The sequence below is a fragment of the Phaenicophaeus curvirostris genome, chromosome 1, assembly GCF_032191515.1.
Source record: "Phaenicophaeus curvirostris isolate KB17595 chromosome 1, BPBGC_Pcur_1.0, whole genome shotgun sequence".
In the NCBI taxonomy this organism is placed as follows: domain Eukaryota; kingdom Metazoa; phylum Chordata; class Aves; order Cuculiformes; family Cuculidae; genus Phaenicophaeus; species Phaenicophaeus curvirostris.
In genome coordinates this window covers 10,127,843-10,144,670 of record NC_091392.1, presented here as the reverse complement: position 1 = coordinate 10,144,670, position 16,828 = coordinate 10,127,843, and the positions used below count along the sequence as shown (strand labels likewise).

General features: G+C 37.1%; 1 protein-coding gene across 1 annotated transcript in view; it reads right to left on the bottom strand.

The window, feature by feature from the left end:
* The window catches only part of PCLO (piccolo presynaptic cytomatrix protein), a 356,197-nt gene that overhangs the window by 66,445 nt on the left and 272,924 nt on the right, over window positions 1-16,828 (bottom strand). The window contains exons 11-17 of the mRNA XM_069850050.1: window positions 16,608-16,716; window positions 15,934-16,001; window positions 13,343-13,554; window positions 7,569-7,619; window positions 6,543-6,673; window positions 4,946-4,972; window positions 1,497-1,590 (exon numbers count right to left, since the gene is read on the bottom strand). Coding sequence (XP_069706151.1) covers window positions 1,497-1,590; window positions 4,946-4,972; window positions 6,543-6,673; window positions 7,569-7,619; window positions 13,343-13,554; window positions 15,934-16,001; window positions 16,608-16,716 — 692 coding nt within the window. The remainder of the gene's footprint in view (window positions 1-1,496; window positions 1,591-4,945; window positions 4,973-6,542; window positions 6,674-7,568; window positions 7,620-13,342; window positions 13,555-15,933; window positions 16,002-16,607; window positions 16,717-16,828) is intronic.

Below are 16,828 nucleotides of genomic sequence, written 5' to 3'. Positions count from 1 at the left end.
CATCAAAGATGTTAGGAGATTTTCTCTCATAAAAATCTCTGCCTAGGAAATCCTAGGCTAAGATCATCATCTAAGTTAAATTCAGCAGACAGCTATTGCATGTCTAAGTCCCAAGCACTCTTAATTACAGGTCTGTGAAATGTCACAGCAGAACTTAAAAGCAAACTAAGCAACCTAAAAAGACTTTCTTAAATGGAAAGCTCAATTTGGAAATATTGCTGGGGTTTATCAAACCTTTTCACAAAACCCAGAAGACTTGGGATCTTTATTGCAGCTAGGCATACAACAGGTTATTATTTTCTGACACTTTCTCTGTCAGTAAGTTATGATTTATGTAAGCCTACATGAAACAAAACGCAAAATCCAGCAGACCATAACCACTACATAGAAATGCTAACTCTAAACTACTGCCTCTCAAGTTCAGATGCATAGATGGCAGGAGCAATCATGAGAATCTTCAGGGACAGGGTTGGCTCCATGAACAAATGAGTATCTTAATCTATGTTCCTCTCAAAGAACAAGGAGAATGAATAACCAGATTTTAAGTTATGAAGATAATATTGAGGTCTTAGTGTTGTGTTGGAGAAGTCTGTTAAAGGCACTGAGAAATCTATTCATTAAATGTGTGGTTATTCTGGACTTCTTTAAGAAGCACTGGAAGATTAAATGAATGGCCTTGAAAAATTAAGTTGAAAGTATCAAGAACACTAAGAAAGGCAAAAAGATTTACGACTGCATACAGATTCATCATTCTATAAAATACACTTCATAATTTAAATTAATGGACTGATTATAATTTTGCTCATTATGTCTTTTTCAAAGTATAAAACGTTCCTTTAAAAGGGAAGATGGTGAAAAAAAGGACTCAGTTGTTTCATACTGCCTCAGTTAACTCTGTAAGTCAGTTAAAGTTAGGAAGCCATCAAGAAACAGAGAAGACCTACATATTTCTTTTGCAGATGTAAGTTTAATCTTTCTGTAATAAGGAAATGAAAGATCTCTTAATTTTTTCAGATTATTTATATTTCAAGCCCATTACCATAAATGGTTTCTAAATCTAAGAATGTATCTCTACATTTTATAAATACTTTTGAATAAGAAAATGGTAGGACCTGTGTTTTGTGTGAGCTTGCATAGCTTTTGGAATGAAAAGTGACAGTGATTTCTACATCTACTTCATAAATGTGTGTCTTAATTTATTCCCTCCCTGTATTCCATTATCATTTTTCTAATTGCCACATCTGTACTTATGACATGCTTATGAGTGTAATATCCACAAATTACCATTTTTATGAGCAGAAGGGACATGAAGAGAGTATTGTTATAGCTAGCTCTATCAGATTTAAGGAAATAGTTCCAAAATTCCTCTGAATTTGGCAAGATTTTACAAGGGTCTACAGAATTACCAGTATCACTGCTCCCTTCACAGTAAGCACTGCAGAACATGCAAATAATAAATCATCAGATTGCATTGAACAGCACTACTAGTCACGCACCTGCTCCATGGAGATATTTTTATATATGACTGTCTGATTCCACTCAGGATTCAAGCTCTTCTGTATGTACTTAGTCCTCCGCTTATATTCAGCACTGAATTTGAACAAAGGAAGGAAACATTACATTAGTGATCTTTTGCTTCTTTCAGTTCTAATGCAAAACCTCACCCACAAACCAAGAAACAGAAAAAGAAAAGAACTGCATCCCTCATTTTTGTAACAACTCAGGTTTATAAGGGGACAATGACAGCCTTTAGGGTTTTTTTCATTATTATGGTTTCCTGACATGGTCTTTCAAAACATCTTCTGACTTTTCAGCAGGCTAGCTCAGCCTACAACTGTTTCAACATATAGCATCAGTCAGCACATGCACATGTGTGTTGTTCTCTCATTGTAGGTGTTGGGCCCTGATTATAAATTGGAACAATAATGCATTGATTTCTTTACCAAGACCATCTTCCTAGTAGCACTTTAAAGTAGCATGAATCCATTATATTTATAGGTTGCAGTTTCTAGTTACAGGAGTTCAATTTCAAAAGAGACTTTAATGAATGCCGTGGGGTAACTAATATCCTGTCAGTGATAGAAACACTAATTTCTTATTGATATAGTTCTCTGTCTATACCTCTAATTGTACTGAAAACAAACATAAAAGTACATCAAACTTACGATTGTTTTTATCAATAGCCAAGAATAAAAAGCATAATCTGTTTTTAAAAAGAATCAGCAGTGCTTTCTGTTGTACTTTGCATTTCCTGAGTATTGAGAAAGCAATACACTAACCTTTAACAGAATATAGATTCACCTAGCTCAGTGAGCTTTGATGTCAGAATTGCTTCTATTCCAATTTTAATTTAATACATATTTTAATGGACATCTCAAAAAGCTGAGTTGGAGAATATGAGAAGCTTTTAACACTTTGAAAACTCAGCAAGATATAAGGTAAAGAACCGTGGACTTATTTAAGCAGCTAGTTGCCAATGGTGTACCATGCATGGCACCAGATTGGAGCAGGTCTGAATTAGTATTATATGAAAGATTGTTGTGTTGCACTGACACATATGTCTGTGTTGGGGCTTAAGCAGCAGCAGTTTCACTCTAGAAACACAATTCTACTGTGCAATGCTCCCTTCCATTATTCTGGACTGTGCACTGTCCTTATTCTCCCAAAGGGGGTGGCCATATCCAAGTTTCTTACTAGAGTGTTATCTTTTAATGAAGGAGGCTTGCAGCTATTTTTGCTCCCACTGTTTGCTCATAGTCATTCTATGCAGTTCCATTTATATTTTTGCTAAGGATGCCATCCTGTCTTCCAGTTTATCAAAAAATATGAAGAACATTGGGACCTGTGGAACAAAGTATCTATACACTTCTGCTCATGAGAAAAAAAGCAGCAGCTCTCCATTATACAATAATTTCTGTCAGCCGTAGCATACAATGATATTTTTTTTTTGGGAAAAAAAGAGGTTTCTTTTTTCTTGTATGTCAATAATAAAAGGATGAATTAAAATCTAGGGCAACCAAGAGTATATGAAAAAGAAACTCACACAAAGTTATTTCTTTGCATATCTTGCAAGGAAAGCTGAAATGCAAAATCTGAATCCTTTTGCAAATCAGATTTTGATGGCAAATCCTATCCAGTAATACAGTAACTTTTTTTAAACACAACAGCAGCCTTCTTTTCCCACTCTCTGATCTAAAAAAGGCATCCCCATCACTCAATGTACTAATGAGATTTGACTGGCGTATAACGAGACATGGGACATAGGCAAGTGACAGCTGGGCTGACAGCACCTCTCTCTGGGCTCACAGTACTCCTCAAGTGAATATCTGTTCTGATCAACTATTAATGAAATATTAACTTATCCAAACTCCTCCTACACCCAGAGCAACCTACTTACTTCTTACCCTAACTAACCCAGGACAGTATTATACAGCTTGGGCCTGTCTAAATGTCCTATGATTGAAATGTTTTAAGCAACTGATTGATTCATTTTCATCTTTTTGAACAAAGAAGGAAAGAACCTTTTGTGTGCTCAGCCAAAAAAATAACACCAAAACATTTCTTTTTCTTTTCTGGATTTCGTTTTTCAATATTACAACTGCATCACATTTTCAAAGTTTCTGATTCTTCTCAGAAATATGTGAGAATGTGATTCATACAATGTTGAGTTTCAAAGATGACAGACAAAAGGTAAATTTGCTGTTAACATGGTAACTCTAAAGTAATTCCATTGAAGACCACAGAGTATCTGAATATAAACTCTCAAGGGCAATGTCAGCCCATATTCACGTAACCTATGGTCTGGACCTGTTGCAGAAGGAAGCAGGAGACCTTGACCGCTTTTAAGGAGGTACAGACCCTGGCTAAGCTGGATGACAGCTGAAGGTTTCTAGATCTGTGAAGGAAAGGATCTGGCAAATACCACTGACGCACCTTCGCCCCAAAAACTGTGATTAACAGACAGTGAGGTTTTAATAAAATGCATCAATTAAATCAGTCTATACCTAGCATACATCAATTTTCACTTGAAATTCACAGAGTATGCTGTGTGAAAAGAAAAAAAACCTGCAGTACTCTTTTCTTTATAATTTCTTTATGCTTCCCTAATTTTAGTTTAGTAATACATAATACAACTGAAACTACAGTGAAAAAAGTATAACAGAATAACTGCATATAAAATGTGGTATTTAAACACATTCATAAAGAAGTAATTAAGAAATAGGTTGATGTTAGAGAATATCTGTTTATTAAAACTCATCTGCTGATTTGTTTGGTCATCTTTCTACTTTAAAAAAAAAATCAGAATTAAGGTTGAAGTACTATTATTATGTACTAAGCCTGGGCTGATATTAGCATATCTTGAGAACAGTTTCATGTTATGTTTCCAATTCCAGGACAAACAAAGAACTAGTAATTTCAACAACTAAATATTCAACTTTGTTTACCACACATAGCCATTTATGTGGCCAAGCAGCTTTAAAGACAGCTGGGCAATTATCTAGAATTAAACCTGGTTTCAATGTCTATACACCGTGCAAGATGCAGAGAGAAAAATATTCCATTTCAGTTCCAAATAGTGCCTATTTCTCTTGGCAGTAACACCATTCAAAATCCCAATACAGGTTCACAGTGAATTATTTTGCAGCTTGCAGTGAATAAGAATGAATTTTTAGATATCTTTGAACTAACATCTTGAAGATTTCAAAAGTAATTTTGCTTGTCAGCAGAGTTTGGCCCTAGAATATTACTGCATTGAGGAACATTAATTACTTGTTTCTAGTTCCTTCTGGCCTGAAAATAGTATTCATTGAAAATGGACAGTAAAACCATGCTGCAGTCGTGTGTCATTAAAACCCAAGAGAAATATATACTTCAATGCACATGCTTATCACAGTATCATGCGTGCATACAAAAATGAAAAAAATTGGAAAATAGTACACTCTACCTTGCATTTTGGACAACCATGACTTGTCTGCATACCCCGCATTTACAGAGTTAGGAACACAGAGGAAGCAGTGTGAGACAAAATAAGAACAGAGATGAAAGAAAACACGTGAATAATGGGTAGTTTCTAATACCAGAATCAAAGAAAATAGAGGCATTAGGAAGAATAAGAAGTCTAGCATGGACTGATCTACAAATAAAAGATATTCCGTAGTAATTCAAGTTTCTGCTTTCAGAAACCAGTTGTGATTTTTGAGAATGTCTTCATTTTCATTATTAACTAAAGCCCAAAGTTACATGCAAAACCTGTGACATTGTCATATTTTAAAATAAACAACCCAAACAAAACTAAAATCCAAATTATTCCTAACTTGGCCACAAGTTTAAACCTGTACTTGTATCTGGTTTAGATCTATTCAGGGTGATTGTCTCTCTAGTTCAAAGCTTTATTTTTACATCAGTGAATGTATCTCCAAAATTCCCAGTAAATTGATTTGACAGGTATTTTGCAAGACTCAGGTGCAAAGAAATCTCAAGATTTAAGACTTGTTCCCAATATATTCAGCAATAGTTTTAGGCCCAGTGCCACTGAAGTATACTGAATACTGTACAGCTGGAATTAGCAACGTAAAAAGAATTCACGTGCCTTTAGTTGTATCACTCATGTGCTTTTAGTTGTGCAAGCTCATATGCCAAGAGCTGAACTGTCCACTTTCCTGTTACTTTGAATAGAAAATAAATACATATTTTTATTTAGTTGCATGGTCCTAGCCAAAGAGTCTTTTAGGATGAGTGCAGTTACACAAGCAGAGGATTTATGTTTGCAATCTAAGGTTTGATCGATCAGCTTAGCTTTAGACATTGCCACTGAAGTCAGCAGGATTATTATAACTGTGTATACTTAAGCATGCATATGACATTCTGAAAATTTAGGGCACAAGAAAGAGTTATAATATTGCTGATACAGAAATATATCTTTTAAAAGAAACACTAATTAGATATTTATAATTACAGAGTCAAAAAAAGCAATGAGCTGTGAAAAAGTGATTGGTGATTTGTATAGTCCTTAGACACAAAATTATGAGAATTTCTTAACCCGCATCTTGCCTCTAAAATAGTCATAAAAGATGACATGGAATAAATGTTTTCTGTTTAGTATTTCTCACCTTTAATATTATACTGCAACTTTAAATTTACTTCAAATACTGTAATTGTGCATGTTTGCAAATCTGTCCCAAACTCAGAATGTCTCAAACTTAAGTAACAATTCAATTTTAACATTATCATGTATTTTTTAGATTACAAAGAGTATTACTTTTTTTTTTTGTACATTTCAGTAGAGTCTGTTGTACTCTTAATAGGTATTTTTGCATGTGTTAGATTTTTTTAAGGGAAACATGGAGGAAAAAAAATATACAGGAATAATCATGAAATACCTGAGGTCGTTATCAAAGTATACACATTCTCCTGGCAAGAGGATCTGGTTCCCTATTAAAAATCCATCATTTTCCTGTGATAACTCTCAGTTCTGCATCTTAGTGACAAGAAACAAACCCAATTTAAAAGAAAGTTCAGGTTAAAATTTCTCTTACACTTACCCTCTCCCTGGAAGAAGATAAACTTTAACAAAAGGGTCAGAATAGCCATTGTTGTCTCTGGGAGCAAGGTTTCTTGCCTGAAGGACGTGGATGATAAGGTTGCCAAGGTGTTTGTCATAGTTGATTTGAAGCTAGAGAATGCATTAAAATACAGTAAGATTGTTTTTTAATTTTACTTCCTAAATGGTTCAATAGCTTTCATTTGAATAAAATGAGTTTTAGACCTTTCTTTTAAATCTTTCTTTTAAAACTTTACTTTGGCTGGTAATAAACACATTTTAGAAGTATCTGCCTCTCTCCTGACTAGAATGACATGTTAGATGATTGTGTTCGATCTTGAAACACATTTAGGCTTCAAAGTCTGTTAGTATTGGTTAAAAAAATTAAAAAAGGAAACACTTTTATTGTTCCATACTAATGATGAAAAAGCAGATGAAATTTGGGCAACAGCCAGTTTATAGAATAGGAATTGCACAAATTCTGACTACCTGGGGCCCAAGCCCATGAAGGTTGTTAAAGTACTATGGAAAGACCCCTCGTACTAGTATAGGAGAGGGACAAATTAAGAATGAGACAGATACCTATAGGAAATTAGACTTCATTGATTCTGTTGCTCCCAGTTCCACTGTTTTGAAAAACTAAACTCAAGCCAGTTTACATAAGAGAGAACCACAAACTTTGCATTGCGTGGAAATTAATCCACTGCACTCTAAGAAACCCACAGCAGCCTTTGCTTACATGTAGGGAATCTGGGAATTTCTGAAGTAAACCATAATAAGCGCAAAAGATTAAAGATTACAGTGAATTTTGCTACATTTTTAGCCCCTTAAGGAGCAGTAGCATTTTCCATTCTTCTGTTTGTATTTCACAAGCTAACATTAAAGACAGAAGCAAAAATCTAGCACTGACGTACATTAGTGACATTTCAAGGGGTTGGAGTTAAATAAGAAACCATTTATTTGAGATTACTTTCAGCAAACTTTTTCAACAGGCAAATACAGCCAGTAGCAACAATTCCATATTTACCTGAATTTCTCCAGTGATTGGATGGGAAGCAGACTTCGTAGCTTCAGTGGGCTGACAGATTAAAATAGATGTATAAATACATAGGGACACACTCACAAATATTCACATATGCATATTGGAAATAATAAATGTTAAAAGTTAGCTTTTTTAACAGGTATTTTATATGCTGCTTTATTAACTCATATTTTTAAAAACCCTTTAAGTGTCTCCAACTTGTATGCTCAAAACGAATAGTTATGGTATTTCAAAAGCACTTAAAGTCCAGCCCAGCCATTTTGATCTACATTTGTGCTAATACGGAATCAGACAACTTGAACATCAAAGACTTTGAGCAGACTGATCACACAGGGAGGTGTGGGGAGAAAAATAAGTACAGTGTTAACACTGTCTAAGAAAAGTTAATGGTGCAAAGAGAAACCAAACACCATGTCAAGAACAACACAGCAATATTTCTGCTGAAAGGCAGAGATTACACTAGTTTAAATTGAGTGTAGATGAAAGTGGGTTGAAAGAGTGGTATGAATGTTACTAAACCTGATTGACATGTGTAAGTGGATTTCATAATTGCAAGGCATCTCATATAATATTTTTGGCTTTCTTCTGTGTTTCCTGATAATCAGTTCAGCTACAGCACTTCATCTTCAGATTCCTCCACACACTTTCCAGGACATGACATTTAACTTTTCTGTCCTCCCCCTTCACGATGCTGTATAATCTTGTTCCTTTCTGTTCTCTATCACTGAGCTTCTCTAGGTTGCTGATAAAAGCAATGAAATCTTAGGTGTCTTTTTATTCCCCTTTTTTTTCCATCCTGTTTGTTAGTACTTGGAAAACAATACCACAATTTGCTTTAAATCTGGGACTCTCAAAAAAATGCCCTGAAGGGGGCCTATAAGAAAGCTGGGAAAGGACTGTTTACAAGGGTATGTAGTGATAGGACAAGGGGGAATGGATTTAAACTGGAGGGAGGAAGATTTAGACTAGACATTAGGAAGAAATTCTTCATTATGAGAGTGGTGAGGCACTGGCACAGTTTGCCCAGGGAAGTTGTGGATACCCCATCCCTGGAGGTGTTCAAGGCCAGGTGAGATGGGGCCTTGGGCAGCCTGATCTAGTGGGAGTCATCCCTGCCTGTGGCAGGAGTGCTAGAACTAGATTATCTTTAAAGTCCCTTCCAACCCAAACCATTCTATGATTCCATGACATTCACTGTTTTGTGTTTCTTAATTTGGTTTGTTTTACATGTTTTAGCTGGCCTTCTTTTCCAGATAAAAAATCAAAAAAGAAAGTTGATTTTCCTGGAAATGTGTGCTCCTCAAAAAAAATTCTCATGGGTAATTTTTAAATCAGTTTTTCTTGGTACTTTACAAAGCTTGTGGAGAAGTGTAATCCCTCTAACAGCTAAAATAGGTCATCAATAGTTTATAAAAAGTTCTGAATCTTAAATGGTATTCTAGCTTTATAGCAAACTATTCCCAAAACTTGTTTGGTTCTTGAAAGAATATTCAAAGAGATAGTTTTATTCCTTTTGCGAAAGACATAGATCTACCCGAGCATCATGTAGACAGAATCACAGAATAACCAGGTTGGAAGAGACCCACCGGATCACCGAGTCCAACCGTTCCTACCAAACACTAAACCATATCCCTCAGCACCTCGTCCACCCGTGCCTTAAACACCTCCAGGGAAGGTGACTCAACCACCTCCCTGGGCAGCCTGTTCCAGTGCCCAATGACCCTTTCTGTAAAGAATTTTTTCCTAACGTCTAGCCTAAACCTCCCCTGTCGGAGCTTGAGGCCATTCCCTCTTGTCCTGTCCCCTGTCACTTGGGAGAAGAGGCCAGCACCCTCCTCTCTACAACGTCCTTTCAGGTAGTTGTAGAGAGCAATGAGGTCACCCCTCAGCCTCCTCTTCTCCAGGCTAAACAACCCCAGCTCTCTCAGCCGCTCCTCATAAGGCCTGTTCTCCAGCCCTTTCACCAGCTTTGTTGCTCTTCTCTGGACTCTCTCCAGAGCCTCAACATCCTTCTTGTGGTGAGGGGCCCAGAACTGAACACAGTATTCGAGGAGCGGTCTCACCAGTGCCGAGTACAGAGGGAGGATAACCTCCCTGGACCTGCTGGTCACGCCGTTTCTGATACAAGCCAAGATGCCATTGGCCTTCTTGGCCACCTGGGCACACTGCTGGCTCATGTTCAGTCGCTGTCAACCAACACCCCCAGGTCCCTCTCCTCCAGGCAGCTTTCTAGACAGACTTCTCCCAGTCTGTAGCACTGCACAGGGTTGTTGTGCCCCAAGTGAAGGACCCGGCATTTGGCCTTGTTAAACCTCATGCCATTCAGACATTCAGAGTAGGGCTTAAATGGCTTGAATTTCTCACACTTTACCTCTACAAATGTATTTTATTATACTTTAATAGTACTGACCTCATTTACTACTAGTACTGACAATATTATAAAACAGCATGGAGTTAGCTGTGTTGCATCTATAAAATCACTCCCAGATAGTCTAAATGCTTTAATTTTTCAGACGTTTGAACAGCAAATTTAATGAGTTTGTTCACTCCAAATATCATGTAATATGGAATGTATTAGTACAGATACTATAGAAGGAGTTCAGAGAAAATGCTGAATTTCTATGGGGACTCCCACAGGTGGTTAAAGTGGAGTTCCCGTTAGCCTTGCAGTTACTTTGTTTTCATCTACTTATCTGGAAAAACAAACATGCATTTTTATGTTTTGGTATCAGCATTAAATCTCTGTATTCAGATACAAGGCTGTGACTCAGCATATTGAATATTTTGTTTTTTCTCTGATATTAGCTGATTTAAAACTGACTACGAAGGACTAGTCAAGCAATTCAAAGAAACATGAATAATTCAGTCTGAAAGAGACATATCAAAGTCATCTGGTCCATACAGAATTTCTTCACCATGACAGTAGTGAGGCACTGGCACAGGTTGCACAGGGAAGTTATGGCTGCCCATGCCTGGAGGTGTTCAAGGCCAGGTTGGATGGGGCCTTGGGCAGCCTGGTCTAGTGAGATGTCCCTGCCCATGGCAGGGGAGTTGGAACTGGATGCTCTTTAAGGTCCCTTCCAACCATAACTATTCATTGATTCTATAATTCTAACTTCTAGCTCAGAGCTGGTCCAACTTTGAAGTCGGATCTGAATTGAAAGGCAGAGATGCCTTAAAGTATCTTACTTTAACACAGCCTCAGTGAGGATTGATTTGAAAAAAAAGGAAAAGCATGTCACTGCTGACTTCTCTACAAGTTAATGGATCTGAGGATTTAGAAAAAAAAATCATTCTTCAGGATACAAAGACAATTAAATGTTTCTATAGGGAATTTATGACCTGGATGTAATCTACACCATAGAATGATCACGTATTTACATTACAAAAGAAATAGGTCTGCAGAGGATACAGTCAGCTCAGGGCTCCCAAAGATGAGCCTGTGATGGCTAATCTAATTTCACTCTAAATTCTTTTGATACTCCTTGCATGTGCTCACACATCCTATGTAAGGGCGGATGCTTTGCAATGCCATCACACCTGCTGAAGTTTGTCATTACCATGACGCGAAACTCGGTTAATGCCAGGCTCTGATGCTATGCACTATCACTCTCTCTAGTAATGGGACAAAGCATTAAATATGAGGGAATTGGCCCTGCAGAATATCGAAGAAAGCCATATAATATTTCTGAAGTGTATATTCCATACAAAAAACTTTTTTTCTTTTTTCTTGTTATAAATAAGAACAGTAGCAAAACCTAGATCTGGGCAGTTTGGATATTTAGACTGTCATGATACACTGGCAAGGCTGCAGTCTGCCTAAAAATACTGTCAGCCTAAGGCAGAAAGCTCTTCCAGAAAGGATGAGCAGTGGCTTTTTCCTCTGAGAGAGCTCAACACCATTATAAACTTGGCCTCCAGACAATGAACAGAAACTATACAAGTCAACAAGAGCTACGGTTGTTATGAAAGAAATGGCTCTCAACGTGATTTTCAGAAAGAAGCAAAGAATGTTTAGAATATTTACCTGATTAGTTTTGACTTTTGCATCTCCTACATAAAGGCATTAGGTCTAATAATTTTTTGTTTCATCTTTATAAGCCTCCAGCTGAATTTTCATAGAAGATTACTAAATCCTCTGTGATGCAGGATATGAAATTTATTCATCTTACTTTAGGTGACTTGCTACAGTGCCAAAGCTGGGAATCCAGTCTTTTCATGTGCTAGAGAGAGGCATCTCTCCAGGACAGAAGGATTTATAGGTCTCCACACACTGTGCACTGCATTTTGGAGTGTGCTTTTTCTAACCAAATGAAAGGGGTTTCAGTGTAGATAGTGACATCTGCACTAAGAGCTCTCTCCTCTCCTTTCCATGCAGTCCAGGCACTTCAATGTCAGGTTTCACCCAGTCTCAGGAATTGTAATTCAGAAGTACATCCTTCTCATTGGCAAATTTAAAGTACATGGCAAAGTAGTTCACAAGTAGATGTATACAATATCCATAGCAAGGTACAATGAAATCAACTATTAACCTGAAGATTAGGTAATTCTGCCACATCCCTGATGTTAGGTGAATTAAATCTTGACCTATGGATTGAGCGTGTGTGCCATAGACATGAATCATTTCATAACAAGCCTATGGGGATTGTGGCAAGACAGAATTACTAACCAAACCAAAGTGATTAAAAATACTTTTACAGTTTTTGCTAAACTCCTTGATGAAAGAGATTTTTGTGTTTCCCCTCACATGAAACTGAAGTGTGTTGAAATTATCTAAAATGAGCAGACACCATTTGCTGGGTTTTGTTTGAACAGTACCTAACACACTTGTAGTTCAAATCACAGTTGTAGCTTTAACAGCACAAAAATACAAACATTACAATAAAGCAGTAGGTACCTGACAGTCAAGAAGAAGGAATAAAGATAGAAATAAATATATATCTAGAAAGCATCTCATTTGCAATGTGAAGGTTTGCTTTCAAGAGTAAGACTGTGAGAAGTTGACTATTGAGGATACTTCTCTCATAGATTGCTTAAGCAAATGCAATCTTCACAGGATTAATTTTCACTTCAGGTGTTAACTTCTTGTGACATAAAATGTAAAAATGTGGCAGATGACTTTATGATGTAGTTTCCAGTTTTCACTATGAAAAAATTTTATAACTTCCCTCTCTGCCCTTTCCAGGTGTGCAGGTGGGTGCACAAAGAGAAAGAAGTTCAGCTGAGAAATGGACAGGATGTGGCAAAAAACCCCGAAGGAATTATGTTTAGCAAGTTCATAGGAATTAGCTACTGAGAAGTCACAATTTTATGGTAAATTTTTCATTCTTTCTCTAGTTCTTATACTTAACATTGCTATGATTATTTATAACTTATAACACTTCCAAATGTAGCTTAGAACAGAGAGGGAAATCATGGTCTTAGTACTATCAGCTTCTTCTTTGAAACTAGTACCCCACCCTCATGAAGGATGCATTTACAAAGCAGCAGGAATGAAGCATGAAAAGAGCAATTATTTTGTTTAAAAACAATAATATTAAGTTACAGAAATATATTTTCAGATAGGGCTCAGTCTTAGATAAATCGCACTGTCTCCTTTCCTTGTGTCCAAATTCTATATCTTCAGAGTAATATTCATCACTGCCACAGAAATTAATTCATCAGTATGTGCTGTGATTTCTTGATGCACTGAAGAAGATAAACAGACAGTTTTTTCTTGCCATTAAATGTTATTGCTGCATAACTGATATGTTTCTTACCTTGCTGCTGTGCCGCTTTTTGCTCACTGAGGGTGAGCCGGGCTGACCAGGGCTGGGAACCGCACTGGAGGCAGCAGAAGTGGTTCCAGAATGAACATGAGATCCCTTTTCCACTCCCGAGGAACCAACAAGAGGCGACTGCTGTAGAGAAACCTTTTGGAGCTCTGCAGCCAGCTGCTTGGGATCAACTCCTGGGGACTTCGCTTTATCTACTGGATTAAAGTAAGAGAGCTTGGTATTGATAATTGCTAGCGCATTCAACTCCATTTTGCCATGGTTTAAGGGACAGAATAATGTTCTTTACAAATTTTCATACCATCTGCTTGTATACTTTGAAGATGCAAGAGGCAACCTATAAAAAAATAAACATCTTCTCCACATCATCATCCTAATTCCAATCTTCCTACTCAACGCTGTCAACTAGTGTTACTCATCTCACAAGTTTCACAAGTTTTTTTTGAAGGTTATTCTCCAGCTGAAGAAAAATAGGCCTTGCGGATAATGCTGAATCATAGTGGAGTAAATTACAGTTTAAAACTGGCCTGTGTTTTCTTTTACTCTTTGGAACTGGTGCAGTTTCACCAAATGTCTGAACTTTGTTGTAAAAAGCTTTAATCTCAGCTTCCTTTTTTTTTAAAAAAAAAAACAAAAAAACCCCAAACCTAAATTCTGCCTCTGAGATAATTTATACAAAAGTAAAAGAGCTCAAAACTCTAGCACTGTAAATTAGTCAAAGCAGAATAAAATGAAAACAAATGAAAAGTAAAAACCTTGATTCAACTTATTACATACACCCATGTGTGGCATCTGTGGTAGGAGTCTGATTACCCTCCCTTCTGACTGGGAATGAGTGGGGAGAATTTACCCGTTGTAGATTGAAATCTCCATTTAATAGAGAAATGAGGTCAAGCAAGCTCTGTATGTGCCTTAAAGTATGCAGAGTTAAAATGATACTAGGCTCAGCTTGCTTCTGAGGTTCTCAGCAATGTGGGATGTTTAAGGCAATATTTTAGCCTTATCCTACCTGCTAGTCTGTATCTGGTTTTACTTTGTAGCAAGAATTGAGATTGTTCCTTTCCAAAGCAGAAACACAGCTTCAGAGGTAATGGCAAGAAAGGCATGACCTGACAGCCAAAATGGACTCTAAAGGGTTGTTCCAACTCAGGAACCACCAGAAGATTGCTAGACTAGGAGGAATCATTCCTGGAAGAATGGAGGAACTTAATGTATTACTGTTCTTTCTCATCTTGAGTTATCTCCATTAATAAAAAATACTGTTTGTTCTAGCCGCTATCTTTTCAAAATCCCAGTTTCAATGTCTATTAATGCCTTTGGCATTTTTGATCTGCTTTCTAAGAACAAATTGTGGACTTAGTGTTCACTTTCAATTAATATCAATGACATCCACTTTCAACAAAAGGTAGCTTGCTGGTGTAGGAAGTAAGGCTGAATGAAGAAATATAAGCTAAGTATGGGAATGGGGATATCATATCATATCATATCATATCATATCATATCATATATCGAATCCTAGTATCTGAGTAAATACTGTATTTTTATCACTACTCACAGGTGACAAGTCTTGTATTAAGCTAACATAGGTCTTAGGACTTGAGTGTTATTTGGACTTTCTTCAGTTTTCTAGGAGCTTTGTTTAATTTTCTCTGTCTGGAACAGCAGTTGTCCAATGATCAGGTAGCTACAACACTAATTTGACTGATTTATACTTCACTTTATATAATTGTATGGCATAAGGGCCATTCTAAATAATTTTGATATATCAGGGCACAACAGTAATTGCATTGTGTAGAGTGAATATTTTTGATTGCAGATCAGTAATGCATCTTATAGGAGCACATGCCTGAGGTGACAGCATAGTGCTGCAAATTTTGGACACAGCACGATAGCTGAGGCCCCAGGGCTACCAGCAACTCACTGGTCAGTTCATGACACTAAAGCAAAGTCAGGAGCTGGTCAAAATGAATTTTGAGGGGCAACAGAACGAACAAAGAACAGGAACTTTTCATATGCAATGTGTACAACTTCCAGTCAAGTCATATGTAATGTAGAGATGTTGACTGGTGAGGAAACAGCAAGTTATGCTAGGAAACATAAAAAAGGCCCCTAAAGCAAAGAGGAACATTGTCCAGCTCGCAGTAAGAAAGAGTCAAAAACTCTTACCATAAACGTCATACTCCTCCCAGCACATTCCTTGGGGCACTGTGGACTTCCTGCAATGTCCCCAGAACAAAAGCACTGCTCTGGAGAAGCTGCTGAAGGGGGACCATTATGCCACAGTTTTCTGTGGCATTTAGGGATGAAGGGGTAGCTAGTGGAAGCTAGGGGTAGCTAGCTCTGGATAACAACTGTTAGCTTCAGTATTATTACTGAGATTTCCTTTGTATTAATTAGATAGTATAGAACAAACAATAAGTGTGTGGGTGTAGATAAGGTGTGGTTCTCCTTTCTGCCCATGGCAAGATTTGATATGTAATGCCTGAGCTTACAATGCTGATGTCCTAGCTTATATCACATCCAGTTTTCAGCTGCAATCTGGTCCTACAGTATCAAAACAACAGCTTGTCACTCACCTGCCCTTACTGGCTCATGCAGCTCCAGGTGCTGGGGATTCTCAGAGTCTGAAAGCATATTCAGATCCCTAAAAAAATTGATGAGAAGCCTGAGACAAAAGAAACTCTTTCCTCACACCCTCATTATTGTATTAAGTAGATAAATGAATAGTGGTTCATGACAGAAAGCAGCTCCCAAGCATGGCCCCTTCTTAGCTGATATATTTTTGCAATGCTGTTAAAGAGCTGAGAATAAAAGATTCTTTTCAGGTGAAATCTTTAATGGATTGAATGCAGGTTTATATATTTCTCATGATGTTTAAATGATTTTAATGCAAAGGATACAGATTTCAGTAAAAGTCAAGTTAGTGCTAAATTACAATCTTTTTCTAACCCCAGTAAATTCAGTATATGTGTCGATGAGAGGAGATTGTGGCCTGACAATGGAGATATAACTGTTTATAAAAGCATAATTAATAACATCTCCCTCAGCTTATCTTTTATTAAGACTTTAAAAGAAAAAAAAAAAGAAATGAATAATCAGACCTCCCACATTCAGTGAACTCCTGTTAATTATTAGATTGATGCTTCATGCTAAGAAAGATTCCACCCTAACAACTGTAAATTTGGAAAAACAAAAAAAAAAGCCGTGAAAAGCAAAGAAAATGGAAACAGAAAGATGGGGAAAAACTCACAGTCTTACACATATTTCTGCTTCCCCACTCAGTTGAATAATAATGCTCTGAACTTCTTCATAGGTTTTCCCAGTCAAGGGGATGCCATTCCATTCCAGCACCTGCATTCCTAAGACAGCAAAACATGAGGGTAAGTGTGCAGATTTGACATCACGTAGACTGCTCTGACAAGGATATTTGATGTGATATTCAGTGAATGTTGCTTAATTGGCACAACACAT